At 44.0% G+C, this 18,826-nt stretch overlaps 1 protein-coding gene across 3 annotated transcripts in view; it reads left to right on the forward strand.

Annotated features, from left to right (window-relative positions):
- The window catches only part of NDST4 (N-deacetylase and N-sulfotransferase 4), a 2,547,020-nt gene that overhangs the window by 2,332,178 nt on the left and 196,016 nt on the right, over positions 1-18,826 (forward strand). For all 3 annotated transcript variants that reach the window (XM_069631065.1, XM_069631066.1, XM_069631067.1), the window contains one exon: positions 8,191-8,300. In XM_069631065.1, coding sequence (XP_069487166.1) covers positions 8,191-8,300 — 110 coding nt within the window. The remainder of the gene's footprint in view (positions 1-8,190; positions 8,301-18,826) is intronic.

Below are 18,826 nucleotides of genomic sequence, written 5' to 3' on the forward strand. Positions count from 1 at the left end.
AGGACTGGACACACCTACTAGATGTGAATTCCTCGGAAGTCTAAACTCCAGCCGGATGGCGAGATGGTTTCTACCTTAATCATTCAGTACCCTAAAATGGCTACCGTAATTCCAGAACTTGGCTTGGGTGCAAAAATAATCAATGGTCAAGCATCCCAGAGAAGAAAGAAAAGTGAGGTTCCCCAGGGCATCCTCAGAAAAGCGATCATTGACTGAGCGCAAGCCCCACCCATACAGAAGTTTCCTGAGCCTTTCCCTTCCTACAGGTTCTAGCATCTTTCATAACGGGAGGCAGACTACCATCCATGTCATCTTCTAGCAGATCAAATGATGTATCACTAGGTGTGCTTCTCATCTTGGCATTGAAATCCCCCAAAAAGGAAAAATATGTAGTTTTTAGCCACCCAGCTAACCAAATCCTCCATCACAGAGGCTAATGTTGATAGGCCCTTCTTGCCAATTGGGTATGCTGGCTGTGATAAAAATTAATCACCAGCATAACTCTGCTACCCGTCCCACAGATTTTCTCCACATGAAAAAAGGGGAAGAGGACTTCAGGTGGAAGGCTTCGCTCATAAGGGGGAGTTTAACCAGTATATATAACCCTCTATGGCAACGCCCCTTCAAGCATTTCAGTGCTGATACAGAATAGGACATAAATCCCTCAACAACTATGTACTACATGGCCCAGGTTTCCTGTATTTAAGCAATATCAATTCCTTCAAGGAGTAACATAGATTTGAGGTGGCCTGATCTACCATTAATGCCCACCACATTCCATGACACACATACCAGGGATTCAGTTGGCCTATGGCTAGACGACGACACAGACAAATCATCAGACAATTCTTCAGCAATATGGAGGCCCCTACTGGGCGTACCATCACCAGAACAATGCTGAGGCTCCCTCTCAGCTAAGACCCTAAAGTCCCTGCAATTGCTTAGTTGAGGGTGCCATGATCGCTGTAGCGTACACCTTGTCCCGAGCCTGTTGATAGTTTTATCGAAGCAGACAAAGGAGAAATAATCACTTCTCAGCAAAATCAATGGAAGCCTATTATGACATTCCAGATGAGCATAAGTTGTTTAGCTGAACAGCAATGATATTTACAGCTATATTCCTTGCAGGAATTCAGACTGCAATGAACACCAAATGGCTGCAAATCACCAGATGGGAGCTGCTGCAAACAATCAATACAACAATAAAAGGATGTAATCCAATCAAAGAGGAGTTAAGGGAAAACAGGCTTATGGCACTCTGGAACTGGTATGTCCTGGACTTAAGTACAGCAATGGAAGAAGGCGTGTGACCCCAGATCGGGCCTTCTTGCTGTACTTGTTTACCTGCCCATGATGAAGACAATGGGACTTTGGCAGAAGCAAAACGATGTTGTCAACCCTGCATACGAAGATGGAGGATGAAGTTCACAAGACCGAAGAGGATGGCTAGTTGTCATCTCTGTTTGCATGTATTCATGGATTCCAACAAGTGCCTTCAAATTACTTGGAGTAGTACTAATGTTGGTATTGCTAGTGTTTTGTTTCATAAGGATTATCTTGGAACAATGTCAGAAATCAGCCAAGAAATCTATTGGAATGAAAATAAAGATTGATATAGATGCTGGAACTGGTGAGCAGATGAAAAATGAGGAACGTACCCATGGGAACATAAAGAAACGTGCCCTTGCACCTCCAGGAATTAAGTTTTACTATCCCAAGGAGCATAAAAAAGATGTAGGACAGTGGATATTTTGTCTGCCATCAGGACCTAGAGTGTGGATGAACATATAAAGAATGCAGGTCACCCGAGAGGGTGAAAAATATCTGGGTCCCAAAGAAACGAGAGTAGGAAGAAATGATAAAGGAGAATGAAGAAAGGAATGTGTTCAAGTACTAGACCACAGGGGGGAATGTATAGGAGCAGGTGGATGCATTTTCCTTAATTCCTGCCCCTTCACCACCATCATACCGGAACTGCAGGAGAAGGGCCTTATGTGAGACTCCATGTGTGATGCCTATAGCTCATTGAGTATATGAGACATGATATGCACTCATACAACCGTGTCGTATTTACCATCACACTGAAAGTGTGGAAGGGTACCGTATGGAGGGATATCAGCACGCACCATTGGATATCATGGAGAGCTGAGTGAAATCTGACAAGGGCAGAGTGATGTCATGGAGAAGATATAAGCAACCGTGCTGAAATGATATGAAAATACTGTGATGATGTAACTGAAGCGATAAGAGAAACATGTAAGAAATTATAAAGTAATCATGAATGCAAAAGAAGACAAAGTAACTTTTTGGCCAATAAGTGTAGATAAGCAGTAATCCAAGGTAGAAAAGCTACATAGAAGCTTGCTATAGAGGAATATATAATGTGGCAAGGACAGCATAATTGGAAAATGGATGCTGGCTTGTGTAAATATTCAATTCAACTACCTCAGAAGCTGATCAGGGTTTCTGAGTCAGGAGATGCTGGGAGAACAGCTTTGTGTGCAAAACAAAGAGGAAGGGGATAGCTCAGTGGCAAAGTGTTCATCTTAGAAGCAAGACAACGCAGCGCAACACAGGTTTGAATCCCGATCCCGCTCTCCGGAACCAATCTCTGGTAGTAAGACATTGTTAAAGAAGAAGAAAAATATCTGCAAGAGCCAAGTATTGGACAATTAAAAGTGTATAACATTTTTACAAAGTAGAGTGTGCAAGTCTCTAGAGGCCAAGAGAAGCAATGACACTCAGTATAATTAAATCAAATAGCTGTAAATAAGAGACTGAAATTGAAGAATTTGTGGTTTCTTCAGATGTGACTCAGAAGTCAAAAACAAGGTCTATTCATTAAGCCTCAGATGAAGATAGTGATGTGCTTTCACTCCCTTAAATGTCCTAGACCAGAGAGCAGGCCACATGTTCAACTACAGATGGGAAACTTTGTCTCATGGCTGGTTTGATGAGAGCTGATGGACTAATTGGGAATGTAGTGAGGTATCTGACATGATTCAAGCACCTGGGTTTTGGTTTACTTATGTGCTGCTAGCTGAGCCGAAAGTCCAAGGTTGGGTGAGAATGCCAACAAATCAGTGGGTCTATGGGGTATCCTAGACAAATCCAATGCCATTTCTTTCACTATAATCAGTATTATGCATATTTCGAGATAGTCCAAGGAGTGTCTTACAGATAAGAGACAGCCATTGAAGTACTAACCCATATACATTCTATAAATATACATGTTCCCCTAACCAATATCTCCTGCTAATAGGATTTATGGTTTTGCCACGTAGGATGATGTCATAGATGACACATATTGTGCTATAAGACCTCCGTGTAATCAAGTTTGTGTGTGAGGGTGCAAGCATCCGACTGATGTTTGCCAGTGGACCCTGCTTTATTAAGCTGAGAATAAAGTAGTACTTTGCCATATTCTTTGAGTATATCCGGTTATTTGGTCTTAGATCTTTATTGATAATTCCATCTAGCACAAGAGACGTTTGAAGATGCTAAAGCACTCAATACTCTTCCAAAACGCTTTGCATGGTTGTCAAGGAACAATATTGCTCTTTAACAGCAAGCTAACTCTTTGGAGTATTTTAAAAAATGGGTATGATTTCAGCTGTTTTCCAGGAAGAGATTATTGACAAATTATCGTCGATTTTTTTTAAAAAAAAGTCTTGAGTTAAAATCATACCTACAATAACAGATCTTTTTTGACATTTCTGCTGGAATTCAATCTGGGCCTCGTGTTTTCCCTTTATTCAGTTTTGAAATTGCTGAGGTCGGTTCTTGGAGAGTGAAATCTGGTTTTTAGCTTTCTCTCCCATGATCAATAGTCGCTACTTGCTCAAGAGAAAGTAAAAATGGAGCAGGGGCAGCATAAAAGGGAGCAAAGGGTTCTAACCACTGGATAGCATTGACACTAGTATGGAGAGAATGAGAATCTCCTTGTTTATATGCCATCACCCTCCAAAATATTATGTGATCACAAGATATTGCTGCATTGTGCAAAATAGTTGATTTCTATTACATTCACATTTCCTTTGTGAAATCATACTTTAAAGTTCTTCCCTTGTTTATTACAATAAGAGTGGTGTTATTGGCAGTGTGCTTTAAGGCCTTGAGTAATTTACTTTTAGTCATAAAGCAGTCCAGGTAAAACCAATTTCTTTTATTAAGGATTGTTTTGACCTGGAGATTGTTTTGCAGAAATTAGAAACTCTTGAATATGGGCCACCAAAACCACTAGTTACCGACATTAGCTCTAAAGATATCTGTACTTTTGGAAGAGGTGGTTAAAATATTTTCAATTAGAGTGATGGAAGCCTGAATAATCTTATTGTGCCATCAGATGCTCTTCACAGAGGACCTAATTTCAAGTGGGTCAACCCAAATTCGTGAAGTGCCTAAAAGAATGTGGTTTAGAATATTATCAAAGTTTAAAAGCGATATCAGAGAATATGGTCACTTCCAATTGTATTAATGACTTGAAAGTTAGCTAATCTATGCCAGAACTCCAACCTAATGGAAATGCAATCAATCAGTGTAACCGTGGATCTTGCAACAAATGTGGGAGCAGCTGGACTCTCCATTCAAAGTACAAAGGCCACAAATACAGAGTACATCGGTAGGTTTGTTGTCTACCTTACCAATTATGTGCCTTTCTATTCTCATGCTAGGAACACCCCGCAATTCTTCAGCTAACAAAAAGTCCTACCATTCATCTTCGGGTGGGTCAATTTCACATTAACATCCTAGAGAACCAAAACGTAAAGTGTCTTTCCTAAATTGAATTGTATACTGTCTTCTATGCTACTCAACAAGTCAACCAATTGGTCTAAAACATTTTTGCTGAGAGATTCAATGAACCCTTGCTTTCTTTAAATGTTGTGTACATTGATAATCAGTATATCCGGAAGGCCTGCAGGATTACCCTCGATGCTGTGCATATGCGTACTGTCAACCACTATTTCAGTGAATAGTCATGCTAGGCCTACCGACAAACACATACACAAGCATCCTGAAGGACAGCCTTTTGGATTGTCCAAAGCCTTCATTTAAAACATAATATAGGCTTCTGTGAGAAAAGATTCTGGTAACCAATATTCTTGAGAAGCTAAAATGTCATGTATCTTGACACATGACATCCAATTATGTTCCTCACATTTGCCCGTAAGGCCAGCTATGTTTCAAGATAAGCAGAGGATCTTACTTTTGGAAGTCCTGGCATCAGGAATGTTTCAGAGACCGGGACAAAAACCAGTATGATTAACAGAAAGATTGTCATAATTAGGCCCCCACATTTTGTTTGGCTGATTGAGTGTAAAGCAGTCATTAAAATGTGACAGTCCAAACATGTTGACCCCCTCAAGATTCAGACAATTGGTAGAGGTTGAGTTGCTGTGGTGTAGTCAATCAATGTTATTCATGTGTGTTTCTATAAGTGGAAAGGGCATTACCACATGGTTGCTATTGTGGTGGACTTTCAGAGTACTTTTGGAAAGTGTATGTGAGTTTTGGAATGATTTGGAGGACTTTGGAAGTTGTTTATGGTGCTTTGCTATTTTTTTAACCCTATTTTAGCCTCTTGTGTGTGTGTGTTATTTTGTCCTCCTTTCTAATTGTCATGTTTCACCCTGACTCCCTTAAATAAAGGTTTCCTAACAACTTTCAGTTCTCCTGTTTGTAGAGAAAACTTTGCGTGTGAATCCAAGATGTCTTCCTTTGGTGTGCCCGTAGTCATATTCCCTTCTGTTAGTGTTTTTTGAGAAAACGTTCCCATTGTTTGGGTTTTGCAAAAATCCCTTTTTTTTTATCTTAGTGGCTTGTTTTGTTTTCTGCACATTCACACCTTAGGAGCATTGGACACCTTGGGATTGTTTTTCACATTTGGACCATAGGCAACCTGTCCTTTTATTGGAGGGAGTGTCAGGGGAGAAGATGAGGAGCTGGACACCTCCTCAATCTCTGTGTCAGAGACTGTTGCAACTGCAGCTTTTCGCACATGTGAAATGGGAAAGATGGACTCAGGATTTCTTCAACAGGTGAAGTCAGATCAGAGAACAACTCCACCCATATGTCACTGGGACATATGGGGATGAGTGCGGGACTACGTCAGATTGGCAGAGGATGTAACCATCAGGGGGAGGTAGGCATTGTAATATGCAACTTTTGCCAGATGAGAACTCATTAGGCTAACACAATGTAGAGATTCTTAAATAACGTGTTCAAGCAGTACACACCACATGACACTCAGTTCATCAATCCAACTTACCTCCATCCCACCTGACACTGGGCCAGCCCAACCATCTCACGGAAACTCCCATGTCTGGCCCAGCACAGCCTGACCCTGTGGCACCATCGTCTAGCAGTGCAACTTTACCATGACTAGTAGATCAGGCTCCTGTTGGTGGTGGAGCAATTAGAAATGTAAGCATATGCTGTGGGATCTCTTTGACTTCTATCAGTTCGGTGTGAGCTGGATGACAATCTCTTGGTGAATTCCATGGAAAGCATGCACTTACTTTAATCTATTGAATGTATCTCAGTTGTTAAGATGTGTTTTACAGAGAAACAACCCCAGAACTAACATCCCCGAACACAGCAGTCCCACCCCAGCACTTTGGGACAAGAAACAGGCTGTTTTTAATCTAAATATTTTGTTTCTTTAAAATAATAAATCAAAATGAAATATGGCCCTCTAATTTTGAATGCTAGGCAAGTCACCCACAATATTCCAAACAAAAAGCCAGCTTGTCTACAGAAAATAAACACAAACTGGTTGCTATTATCTCACTAATGCTTTACATTCACAATGCTCAGAAACATCAATTTATACAGAAACAGTTTGAGTGACTATTTTTTTTTTAATGGAATATTTTCCAATATGAACATTTAAATGATCATCACTTGTCAGCATCATATTTCAAAGAAAACACAAAATATGCTAATAGGTAATTCTCAATAAATAATTCATATATTTGGCTTTTTCCTATGCCTGGTGAAATCATATAAGTTTCTCAGTGCTTAGTCTTCCCTTACGCCTAATAAATGCACATGGAGTTCTCAGTGTTTCGACTCCTCCACTTACAAAATGCAGAGCCGGTTCTGATTTCTTTGGCCTTAAGAAATGCACGTAGGTTCCTCAGTGTTTTGGCTTTCTCCTAAACCTACAAAATGCAAGTGAGGTGTACCTGCCCTCCACCGACAAAACACTCTTCCTATACAGATAATGGGCCTCATTATAAGTTTGCCAGTCTGGTAACAATGGTACTGGTAAACTTGCCGGTACCATTGTTACCGGGCTGGTAATCTACGAGTTCTGCTTGCGGGTGCCTTCCTGCCTGCCAGGTCTGACCTGGCGGGCGTACCGGCACCCATGAGCAGAACATGTCAGATTTGTATCTGACCTCCCCATTCCCATTTGAGCCCTATTGGGCTCAAATGGGAGTGGGGAGCATTTTATTCCGGCGCCCCTGATTGGGCAATTACTGGGTCTGGCAGGGCCGTAATGACCCATTCATTGGCCATTCGCGGGCGCTGGAAAAAAATTATCCTGGCGGCAGCCGGGATACCGCCGGTCTCATAAAGAGGCCCAATGTTTACCTAACCTCCTGCCCTCAAAAAACAGTTCCAATCTAACTCGTAGCTGGCCCATTTATCGAGTTAATTCATCTGTAACCCTAGCTATCGCACAAATAGTAACACATCGATATAATGTGACAGGTAAGTGGCGTAACATAGGCTCGACTAACGAATTAACTGTATCCCTCCTCAAACACCATGAAAGAGTTCCACTCTGTTATAGAGTGTTCTATTTCATACGTTATATCCCATCGAGGGGCCTCTAAAGCCAAAACTGAAAGTGAAAAGTTGAGGGGGAAAGTTGCTGCGATCGAGTCTGAAATGTCAGCAAACATTGCAAAGATAGCCTGAGATCAAGCGGGCATAAGCATGAATTCACTAAGTAGTGACAGTAGCCTGAATACTAAAAATAAGACCGTTCCAGATTGTGTACAGGAATGCAAATTCGTAGTGAGACGATTGCATGATGCAGATTAAAATGCTCTCGCCAAATAGTGTCACGCTGTACAGCATACCGCATCCACAAACTCACTGGTGGCAAATGTGACAATTGTTCTACACGTCGCGCTGGACATTGTTTCATTCTTTTTTGTGTCTTCTACCTCTTTGCAGTTGCTAATTATCGACGGGCAACAGCTGAGGATTGACCCGGCTAATGTGATGGATGGTGCCCAGAGGTTTCTGGGCGTCTCAACTCATTATAATTATTCTGAAGCGCTCACGTAAGTCCCTCTCATTTCCTCATTTGTGTTTAATACATTCTCGCTGGAAAGGTGAAATTCTCGCCTCGTTAATACTTGCAGTGAATGCGCACTTTAGGACACGGCTGTTCGAAGAAACGCGGATTATTATACGTTTAATCAAATGTGTGCCCTGCAGTTAAAAGGAACGCTTTTTGTATGCACCGAAAATAGGCTAAAGCAGATTTAAGGGTCGGTTTGTGCAGTTTGTCTCCCAGCATTACGCACAGCTCAGTGCCTTGCATCTGCTCCTGGGGACGCATATCATATGCAGAGGGAAAAGGGGAATTATACTTAAAACAGAATGTGTTCATTTAATCAACGAATTGCCTCATTTGCAATTCTCCCCTATGAGGGACAAGAACACGAAGTTGAGGTGGTGAAGCTCGGAACGTGATTTCGGAGATGGTGGCCCCACCCCCTCTTTCTGGACAATGTATTCTGTAAATACGCAGGAGGAGAATTACAGGTGCTAATGCATCACTGATTTGGGCCCCAGGCAACCAAGTATTCAGCAGCTAATTAACTTTAGGATTGTTCCACGGTCATCCCTAATCCTTGGAAAACCTCCACGGAACAGGAAAAGAGAAGATGGCGCCTGTCATTGCTCCCTCCTGGCTGTCTGCTGTCATTCCAAACACAACCGCAGAGATTCCATTCCAGAGCACTTCATAGTGCGAGATGATGACCTTCACGTGGAAAACTCTCTCAATGGGTACACAGTGCACGCACTCTACATTACGACTTTTAAAACCACATGGGTTTTAACACAGCACTATCTAACAGTTCGTGAGAATAATTATCACCTTTTTCATGGAAGACTTAATTCAGTTCTGGTCGCAATATAGCACGTAGCTGCACCTGCACCAATGGCCGCTGTGGGCTGTCAAAACAATGGGTGCCCACTTTGGGGTTACTCTCTTTCGGGTGATGTGCTCCTCGTAAATTGATGCTTAGTGAGAATATTTGGGGGAAGAAGACTATTTTGCGGATTTACAGGAATCTGCATTTGTAATTTATTGTTATTGTTATTTGGCATTTAAATAGCGCTCTATATATCATTGGCATGACCTCAAAGCGCTGGTTGGTTGAACGCCCTTGGGGACCACTAGTTCAGGTCAGTTGAGTAAGTGTCATAGGGTGCTTGGGTGCATCAGTTATGTGTGCAGCTGATGCAATTGCCTGATGGTAGCTGCATCCTAGCATTAGGTGTGGTGATATTGTTGGATGTGTGCAGTCTGGCGGGTGGGCACCAAGACTGCGCTCTGGCTGCGTTAGGCCTGTGTAGGGCGCTAATGTGTGCAGCTAGGCCAGTTTGTCGTGGGATGTAGCTGATTTTCATTAGAGTGATGAGGTGTTCATGGGGTAATGTTTGCATGTGAGCAGCTAGAGGGGTGTAGCTGCACTCAAATTGTGTGTTGGTGTACAGTAGAGAGTAGGCATTGTGAGTGTTTGGGTGGAGGTATGATCTAAGGAGTTAGCTAATTCCGGATTTCAAGGATGTGTTTGCTTAATAGCGACTTAATGAGAGTGGCGTCATTGCTCGGGATCTCATTGAGTAGTTGTCATCGGATTGCAAGGCTCAGTCATCTCGGATGGTCATGGTCGGCATTACGGAAAGAGACACATTTTTAGAGCTATGCGGAAGATCCGATAGTCTTGAGTGTGTCGAACTTGTGAGGCGAGTGAGTTCCACAGAGTTGGGGCCAAGGTGGAAAAAGCAACTTCTCCGATCCTGACAGAGTTAGAGGTAGGAATCACTAGCAGGAGGGCAGTGCTTGATATTAGTGTGCGAGATGGGAGGTAGGGTTTTATCTTTCCTTGTGGGTACATTGGCCCGGTCTTGTGCACTGTATGGTGGGTGATGCATAGGGTCTTGAAGCTGGCCCTTCGTCCGACTGGGAGCCAGTGGAGGGTTTGGAGGGCTGGCATGATGTGGTCTCTATGACCCAGGGTGAGGAGTAGATTTGCGGCAGCATTTTGGGCTCTTTGGAGTTTGATGAGTTGGTATGCAGGTGCTCCTAGGTATTGGGAGTTGGCATAGTCCAGTCTCGCCATCACAATAGACATAACTTCAGCAAGTCTGTTCCCGTAGGAGAGGTAGGGAAAAATGCGTCTCAGAAGATTGAGGTGGTAGTGACAGCATTTTGACACGTTGTTGATCTGACGGGAAAGGGTTAGGCCTGAGTCCATAGTGCAGCCTAGGTTTTCAACTATATCAGTGGCGGGGTGGAGAGCCGAGGGCTGCCGCCATAAGAGCAGATGTGGCAGAAGGAAGTATTGCTGCACACCATGATTTCAGTTTAATCAGGGTTCATAAGGAGGTGGTTTATTGTCATCCAACGGTCCATATTGTGTAGACAGGCTTCAAGGTCAGGATAGGGGTTGGTGCCTGACTTGGGGATTCTTAGGATAATTTGGGTATCGTTAGCATAGTTGTAACAGGAGATATTGTGTGTGCGGATGATTCCTGGCAGGATGGTCATATAGAGGTTGAACAGGAGAGCAATAAGGCATGCGCCTTGGGGTACTCCAATGTTCACCGAGCGAGCAGTTGAGACGAAAGGGGAGAGGAGGGTTATTTGTTTCCTGTTGCTGAGGAAGGAGGCAATCCATTTGAGAGCAGTGCCACAGATATCTAGGGAGTGAAAGTGGTCAAGGAGAATTGAGTGGTTAACCGTATCAAAGGCTACCAAGAGATCGAGGAGAATCAGTGCTGCACAGCCTTCAGAGTCTGCAATGACCTTGAAATCATCCCAGATCGAGATCAGAGTGGTTTCTGTACCATGTCACAGTCTGAAGCCTGATTGTGCGGGGTCGAGAAGACAGTTGGTTTCTTCAAAGGAGTTGAGCTGGGAGTATGCTGTCCGGTCAATGATTTTCACGAGGAGTCTGGTGTTAGAGATCGATCTATAATTCTTGGGTGCAAGGGGTTTGAGGGATGCCTTTTTTAGATGTGACTTCACATGCACTATTTTGAAGGCATCAGGGAAGATGCCAGAGGTGAGGGAGTCATTTAGAATGGCTCTTGCAAGTTCTCCTGCACTGGTAAACGAGAATATTTCCTTTAGGGCAGAAGCGCGACAGGGGTCGAGCGGCGATCCAGAGGGCTTGCTGGCTGATAGTAGGTCTAGGAACTCATCTCTGGAGATAGGTCTAAAAGAGTCGAACGCAGGGAAAATGGCCGTCAGGCCAATGGGATTAGGAGGGGTCGGTGATGGGAAGGGGGAGAGGAAGGACAGTTTGGTGTTAAGGGTTGCCTTCCTGCCAGCAGCAGTGTTGTAGCTGTGTAGGGATAGGGAGTCGAAGAGTGATTGTGAGGCAGTGAATTGGTTAGAGGTACAAGTTGGTTTCACAAATTCTGATATGATCATGTGGAGTTCTTTGCTGCGGTTGCCACAGTTGAGAATTTGTTTATTGTAATAAGCTTTTTTGGCCTTTCAGATTTCAGATGTGTAGTACATGGATCTGCTTAGATCGGGTTTAGATGCTCGCCATTTGTGTTCAAGAGATTTATTTTGTTTTTTGGCATTCCTCAGGTGGGGAGTGAACCATTTGGGTAATGGTCCTTTGCGTGTGGATGCGGAGGGCGAAGGGGTGAGAAGAATTTGTGAGTCTTTAAGCCAGGAGTTGAAGGAAGCGATGGTTAAGGGTCTAATAGGGGGCAGCGTTTCAAAGGGTTGAAGAAACAGGGCTTCGTTTAGGTCGGGAAGGATCCTGACTTTGTTCCAGTATTTGACATCACGGGTGAGGGCCGGGGGGGGGCTGTAGGAGGAGAGGCAGGTGTGTGGCTAGAGAAAGGGGTGGCATAGTGGTCAGTCCAGATGAGTGGTTTGGGAGGGGATATATAAACCATGTCATGGTAGCTCAAAATTGCATGAAGGGTGTGCCCACCTGAATGGGTTGGACCAGTGGTATGATGGAAGAGGTTGAGCGCATCAAGACTGTCAACCAGCGGATGAGTCATGGGGTTGTTGGGGATATCAAACCAGATATTGAAGTCACCCAGGAGTATGAGAGACAGATGATTTACTTGAATGGTAGCTATTGAGTCACAGAGATTGTTGGTGAAATGTCTGTTGTATTGAGGGGGTCTGTAGATGAGTAGGAAGCTGTGGATGAAAGTCAGTGGTAGCAAGAGTTTTACTAGAAGGAATTCACAGCAGGCAATGCATGTCTAGAATTCGATGAGTGAGATGGAGAAGAGAGAATTGAAGAGGACTGCCATTCTGCCACATCTGGAGGGTCTATTGTGGGCGATGAGCGTGTGGGCAGGGGGGAAGTAAATTGGGCTAATGGGGTAAAGTTGTCGGTGAACTAGGTATCTGTGATAAAAATTATGTTGGGTTTGTCAGAGGATTGGAGATCAAAGATGCTGTGTCTGTTTATTGCTACAGAGCGGGCATTAAAAAGGATGCATGTGACTTTGTGAGGGGAGGAGGATTTTGTGATGCTCATCGTAGTGGGAGGTTGGCGGACATGAGTGCCCGGTGGGGTGGTGGGTGTGGTAGGAACATTTGAGGTGGATGTGACGAGTTGAGGTCGGGTATGCAAGGGTCTGGGGGCTAGTGAACTTTGAGTGTTGGGTGAGAGGGTTACGTCGATGGAGGGAGGGAAGAGTAGGCGGGTGGAGGAAGGTATGTGAGAGACAAGAGGCGGGTCAAGGGGGTTGGGAGGGAGGTGGAAAAGATATGTACCATAGATGTGGGGTTTTAGGTGAGTTCATTTTGGAATGAGTCTGAAGGGCGATAGGAGATTAGGTGTAAAGGGTGAGAAGTCAAGAGAGAGGGGGAGGAAGCTGGGAGAGGGGAATGTGAGGGGGTAGGGGAGGGAGAGGCTGGAATGTTGGGCTGAAGCAGAAGTGGAGATGAGTGGAGGGATGAGGGAGAGGACCAGTCATGTTTTCTGCATTTTTTGGGTTTTGGTGCAATAGGAGTGTGAGAGAGGGTGGGGGGAACAGAGGGGGAGGGATATGAGGCTACCATTCTAGCAAGGGTGAGACAAGCTACTTTTAGAGATGAGAAAGGATATGAAGTGGGGGTTTGTTGGTGGGGGTCGAGTAGGGGTTAAGGGGAGGGAGAGGGCGGCATCAGAGGTTGGTTGAGGGAGTGGTGAGTTCCCCAGTGGGCTAAAGGGGACAGAGAGGGTGGCATGGGAGGTTGGATGAGAAGGAGGGGAGTTCCTCGGAGGGCACAAGGATGGTGTGGAAGTGAGGAAGTGGAGGTGGAATGGCTCTGTTTGGGGCGCCAGAGGGTTCCACTGGCTTGGGAGTTTGATAGTGGGTGTAGAGTATGGAAGGGGGATATCAGGGTGTTCTCAATAGATGTCAGAGGGGGTGTGGATTTCAATGTGTTAGGGTGGGATGTGGAATGAGTGCTTGGGGGGGTAGGTGTTTTGAGCACCAGAATGCTCCTCTGATCTTAGAGTTGGACGAGAGATGATGGTAGGAGAGAGGGCGGGTGGCATCCGGGTGTAATGATGTAGGGGGGAGGGTTGTGGTTTGTGCTCAGGAGGGGGCTAGAGAGGGTATAAGATGAGCTGGAATAGTAGATGTAGAGGCCCTAGATGTACACCCTAATTCTGGATTTTGGGCTCTAGGGTAGTGGGAGAGGGCCAAAAGAGGATAACAGTAGGATGGAAGTTTAGATGCAGTAGTGGAGCCAAAAACATAGGCGAGTAAATCACAGTACTAACTCTGACGGTACTATCTATTTTTGTTTCGAATCAGCAAGAGAAATTGTAATTGTGGAATGTAGGCAAGTGAGTCACAGTGCTATTTCAGGGGGTACTTTAAGATGTGAGTCAATGTAGCTTTCTAGATGTGTGACAATTTAATAAGAACAATTCCTAAGAGTGTGAGACAGGCAGATAAGTCACAGTACAATCACAGCAGGCACTTTCTAGATTTGAATAAATGTAGCAAGACAAATTCTAAATGAGCTGCACGGGCAGGTAAATCACAGTACTGTCACAGTGGTATACTTTAGATGTGAGTTAATCTAACAAGAATCATTTCTAGGAGTCCGGCACAGGTAACAGAACCCTCAGGTATCTGAGCGCTGCTTATTCTTACCCACAGTGTGTGGTGCTCATTTATCGACCTCAGAAAGATGAAAGGCCATGTTTGGCCCAGCCAGGATTCGAACCTGTGTCAGCAGGCTCTGCACAGATGTCAAAGCGTGCACTCTACTCGCTGTGCTATCAGACCATCTCGATGGGCACCTTCTATAAGTAAGTCAGACCAGGGAGAGCAATTCCAGGTGAGCTGCGTGGCAAGTAGATCACAGTACTATCTCAATGGGTGCTTTCGAGGTGAGAATCAATGTAATATTCTTGTTGTGAGTCAGTCTAACAAGAACAATTTCTAAGCCACGGTGGGCACTTTCTAGATGTAAACCGTTGTAAGAAGAATTAATTCTAAGTGAGCAGCAAAGGCACCTAAGTCACAGAAATATTACAGTGTGCACTTTCTGTATGTGCATCATTGCAGCAAGAACAGTTTCTAAGTGAGACCGGCGCAGGTGAGTGAATCACAGAAATATTTTGGATGGCAACTTCTAGATGTGAATCAAGCTAACAAGAACAATTTCTAAGTGTGTGTGATAGGCAAATAATTACAGTACTGTCTCAGTGGGCACCTTCTAGATGTAAATCCAGCTAACGGGAACAATTTTCTAAGTGTGAGGCACAAATAAATTACAGTATAATCTCAGTGGGCACCTTCTAGATGTGAATCAATGCTAGAAGAGCAATTTCTAAGTGTGCGACACTAATAAACTACAGTACTGTTTTAGTGGGCTTTGTCTAGATGCAAATCAAGCTAACAGTAACAATTGTGTGCGGGACAGGCGAAATAAATTGCAGTTCTATCTCAGTGGGTACCTTCTAGATGTGAATCAATGCAACAATGCAACAGGAACAGTTGTCTAAGTGTGCGGCACAAATAAATCACAATCATATCTCAGTGGGCACTTTCTGGATGTGAATCAATGCAACAGGAAGTTTTCTAAGTGTGCGGCACAGATGGATTTCAGTACAATCTCAGTGGGCACTTTCTAGATGGGAATCAATGCAAAAGGAACAGTTTTCTAAGTGGGCGGCACAGATACATCAAAGCACTATCTCAGGGGGCACCTTCTAGATGAGAGTCAAGCTAACAGGAATAATTTCTAAGAGTACGGGACGGGCAAAATAATTACAGCCTTATCTCAGTGGGCACTTTGTGGATGTGAATGAATGCAACAAGAACAGCTTTCAAAGTGTGCGGCACAAATAAAAGACAGTACAATCACAGAGGGCACTTTCTAGATGTGAATCAAGCTACTAGGAACAATCTCTAAGTGTGCGGGCCAAGCAAATAAGACAACAGCACCATCACAGTGTGCACCTTGTAGTTGTGAATCTATGCAAGAGGCACAGTTTTCTATGTGTGTAGCACAGAAAAATCAAAGCACTATCTCACAGGGCCCCTTCTAGATGTGAATCAAGCTAACAGGAACAATTTCTAAGAGTGCGGGCATGCAAATGAGTCAACACTACTATCTCAGTGGGTTCTAGATGAGAATCAATGCAACAAGCACAATTTTCTAAGTGTGTGGCACAGATAATGTATAGTACAATCTCAGTGGGCACTATCTCGATGTGAACCAATGCAACAAGAACAGTTTTCTATGTGTGCGGCACAGATAAATCAAAGCAGTATTTCAGGGGTAACCTTCTAGATGAGAGTCAAGCTAACAGGAACATATTCTAAGACTGCTGGATGGGCAAAATAATGACAGTCTTATTTTAGTGGGCACTTTCTGGGTGTGAATTAATGCAACAAGAACAGTTTTCGAAGTGTGCGGCACAAATAAATTACAGTACAATCACAGTGGGCACTTTCTAGATGTGAATCAAGATAGTAGGAACAATTCCTAAGTGTGCGGGCCACGCAAATAAGACAACAGCACTATAACAGTGTGCACCTTGTAGATGTGAATCAATGCAACAAGCACAATTTTCTAAGAGTGAGGCACAAATAAATTACAGTGCAATCTCAGTGGGCACCTTCTAGATGTGAATCAATGCAACATGAACAGTTTTCTCTGTGTGTGGCACAGATAAATCAAAACTATCCCGCGGGACACCTTCTAGATGTGAATCAAGCTAACAGGAAACATTTCTAAGAGTGCAAGGCAGGCAAATAAGCCAAGAGCACTATCTCAGTGGGCACTTTCTAGGTGAGAATCAATGCAACAAGCACAATTTTCTAAGTGTGCAGCACAAATAATTTACAGTACAATATCAGTGGGCACTATCTAGATGTGAATTATTGTAGCATGGACAGATGAGGTTCAGGTATATCTGAACAGCTCCCTAAGGTGCAACGCAGGCTAACATTTACAGTGCTAGGATAGTTTGGAACGTGGTAGGGCTTCCAGGGTAGAGTGATTTCTCTTTCCCTACTCTACACACATCTACCTTGGCAGTAGTGGCTGGTTGACGGCTGGCCACTGGCTTCCCCTGCTGACACCTGCAGACATAGTTTGGAGCCGCAAATGTAGGAGCCGCCCTTTTCCTTGAGGCCGTTAGCCACAGGGGATGCATGGGCAGAAGGCTGCCCTGAGAAGGTGAGTTTTGAGTATCAACCTGGCCAATCAGGATCAGGGGGTGGGCTGGAAGGTGGGAGGAGGGAGGGAGAGGGAAGTGGAGGTGGCAGGGACAATAAAGAGCAAAGGCCGGGTCTGGGGCTGAAAACAGTGGGTAATCTGAATAAAACAAGGCCTAGGAGGGTCGCTAGCCAAATTCCCTCACCTGCTACTGCTCAAGGTGGAAAAGGAGCGAGCACAGAGATGCCAGTGATTACACCAGCAAAGGTTTGTGGAACCATCCAATTAGGATGTGGGGGCGGACTGGGAGGCGGGAGGAGGGAGGCAGAGGGAAGTGGAGGTGCTGGGGATACTGAAGAGTGAAGGCCATGTCTGGGGCTGCAAACAGTGGGCAATTCGAATAAAACAAGTCCAAGGAGGGTCGCTGGCCAAACTCACTCACCTGCTGCTGCTCAAGATGGGAAATGTATGTCTTCCTTATATAAAAATTGCAAATATGCTAAATTACATAACTTTGCATAGGAGATGGGGAGCGTTTGGGTAAACGGACACTGGTGCGGTGCACAGCACCGCCAACCTCTCTCCAGGAAACACGCAATTAGACAATACGTTTCCAAGAGAGGGGGCGTGACTTCCACTCATATTTTGTAATGACTATGTATCAAAAGTAGGTGAAAAGTCTTCCAACACACGCATGGGGAAGATGGTCAACGCAAAGTCACCATGCTATCTTGTGAGATGAAGTGCAGAAAAGGTCAAATGTGTGACTACATATTGTAAAGAATATCTAACTGCTTTCATATGTCAGAGTATAATCTGCCCCGGATATGCTACTGACCCCCATATACCATGGAGCCAATGAGAGAATTGCAAGACAAACGTCAATAGGTACCACACACTTGCAGTTTCGTCCTTACTGGCTCAGTCCAACAGATGTAAGATATACATGGCTGGAATGTTACAAATACATATTGCTTCCCACACTAATGCCACAGGCTGTTATACATTTCTATAAGACCTACACAATGCAAATGCCATAGCTGGGAGCACTCAATCATCTGAAATTGAACACGCCTACCATGATTCCAATCTGTGTCGTTCCATAAATATAGAGTGGGTTGCTATGGCACAAGTGTCATCAATCTTGTCAATGTCTAATACTCTAGCAACGCTCAAGACAGTCTCACATTATATCACCAAGCGCTCCATCAGGAACCTGTGGGATATGTGTCTTATGGCTGAGTAAAGACACAGCCATCACACACACTCCTAACTCCAGCACGAGCGTGACAGAAGAGTTGATTCCGTTAACTATATGGAGTTAAATAATACGCTTAGCAGCTTTTCTGAACCTGCTAGCAGCAAAAAGGGACTGTATTCTGGGTTAATTAGTCCAAAATGCCTGTAGAGCAAAAGATTGCCGACCCCTATTTTAAACAGATCCCATCTCAAGATAATATACACTTTGCTCTGCAAATAAGTATAATAAGCCCGTCTTCCTTGGATGGTCACTGAAAATCTATGAACGAAGAATAAAATCAGGAATACTGTAAAAATAGAGGCTCCACCATGAATGAAAGTTGAAAGATAGTACAGACTTAAAGGGCCTGATTCATGGAACGTTTTCCTATGGGATTGCTCCATTATAAAACACTTCCATGAATCAGGCCCAAAATATTTTCATCTTCTCATTATCCTTCATGATGAATATTATCAGTGGGAACACATTTCATGATGCCTTCACCCACAGTATAAATATATGCCAGTATTACCATATAAGAAAATGCTCGTGCTAGCGTTGCTAGTACAAAATGTCATCCCCCAGTAACAAAATATAGCAAGACTACCTGTATCAAAATAGACTAGTCTACCATGTTAAAAGGCACAGAAGTTTTCTTTACCCATGGTGCCCAGTAA

Source organism: Ambystoma mexicanum, chromosome 6q (assembly GCF_040938575.1).
Source record: "Ambystoma mexicanum isolate Mex_15411 chromosome 6q, UKY_AmexF1_1, whole genome shotgun sequence".
Classification (NCBI taxonomy): domain Eukaryota; kingdom Metazoa; phylum Chordata; class Amphibia; order Caudata; family Ambystomatidae; genus Ambystoma; species Ambystoma mexicanum.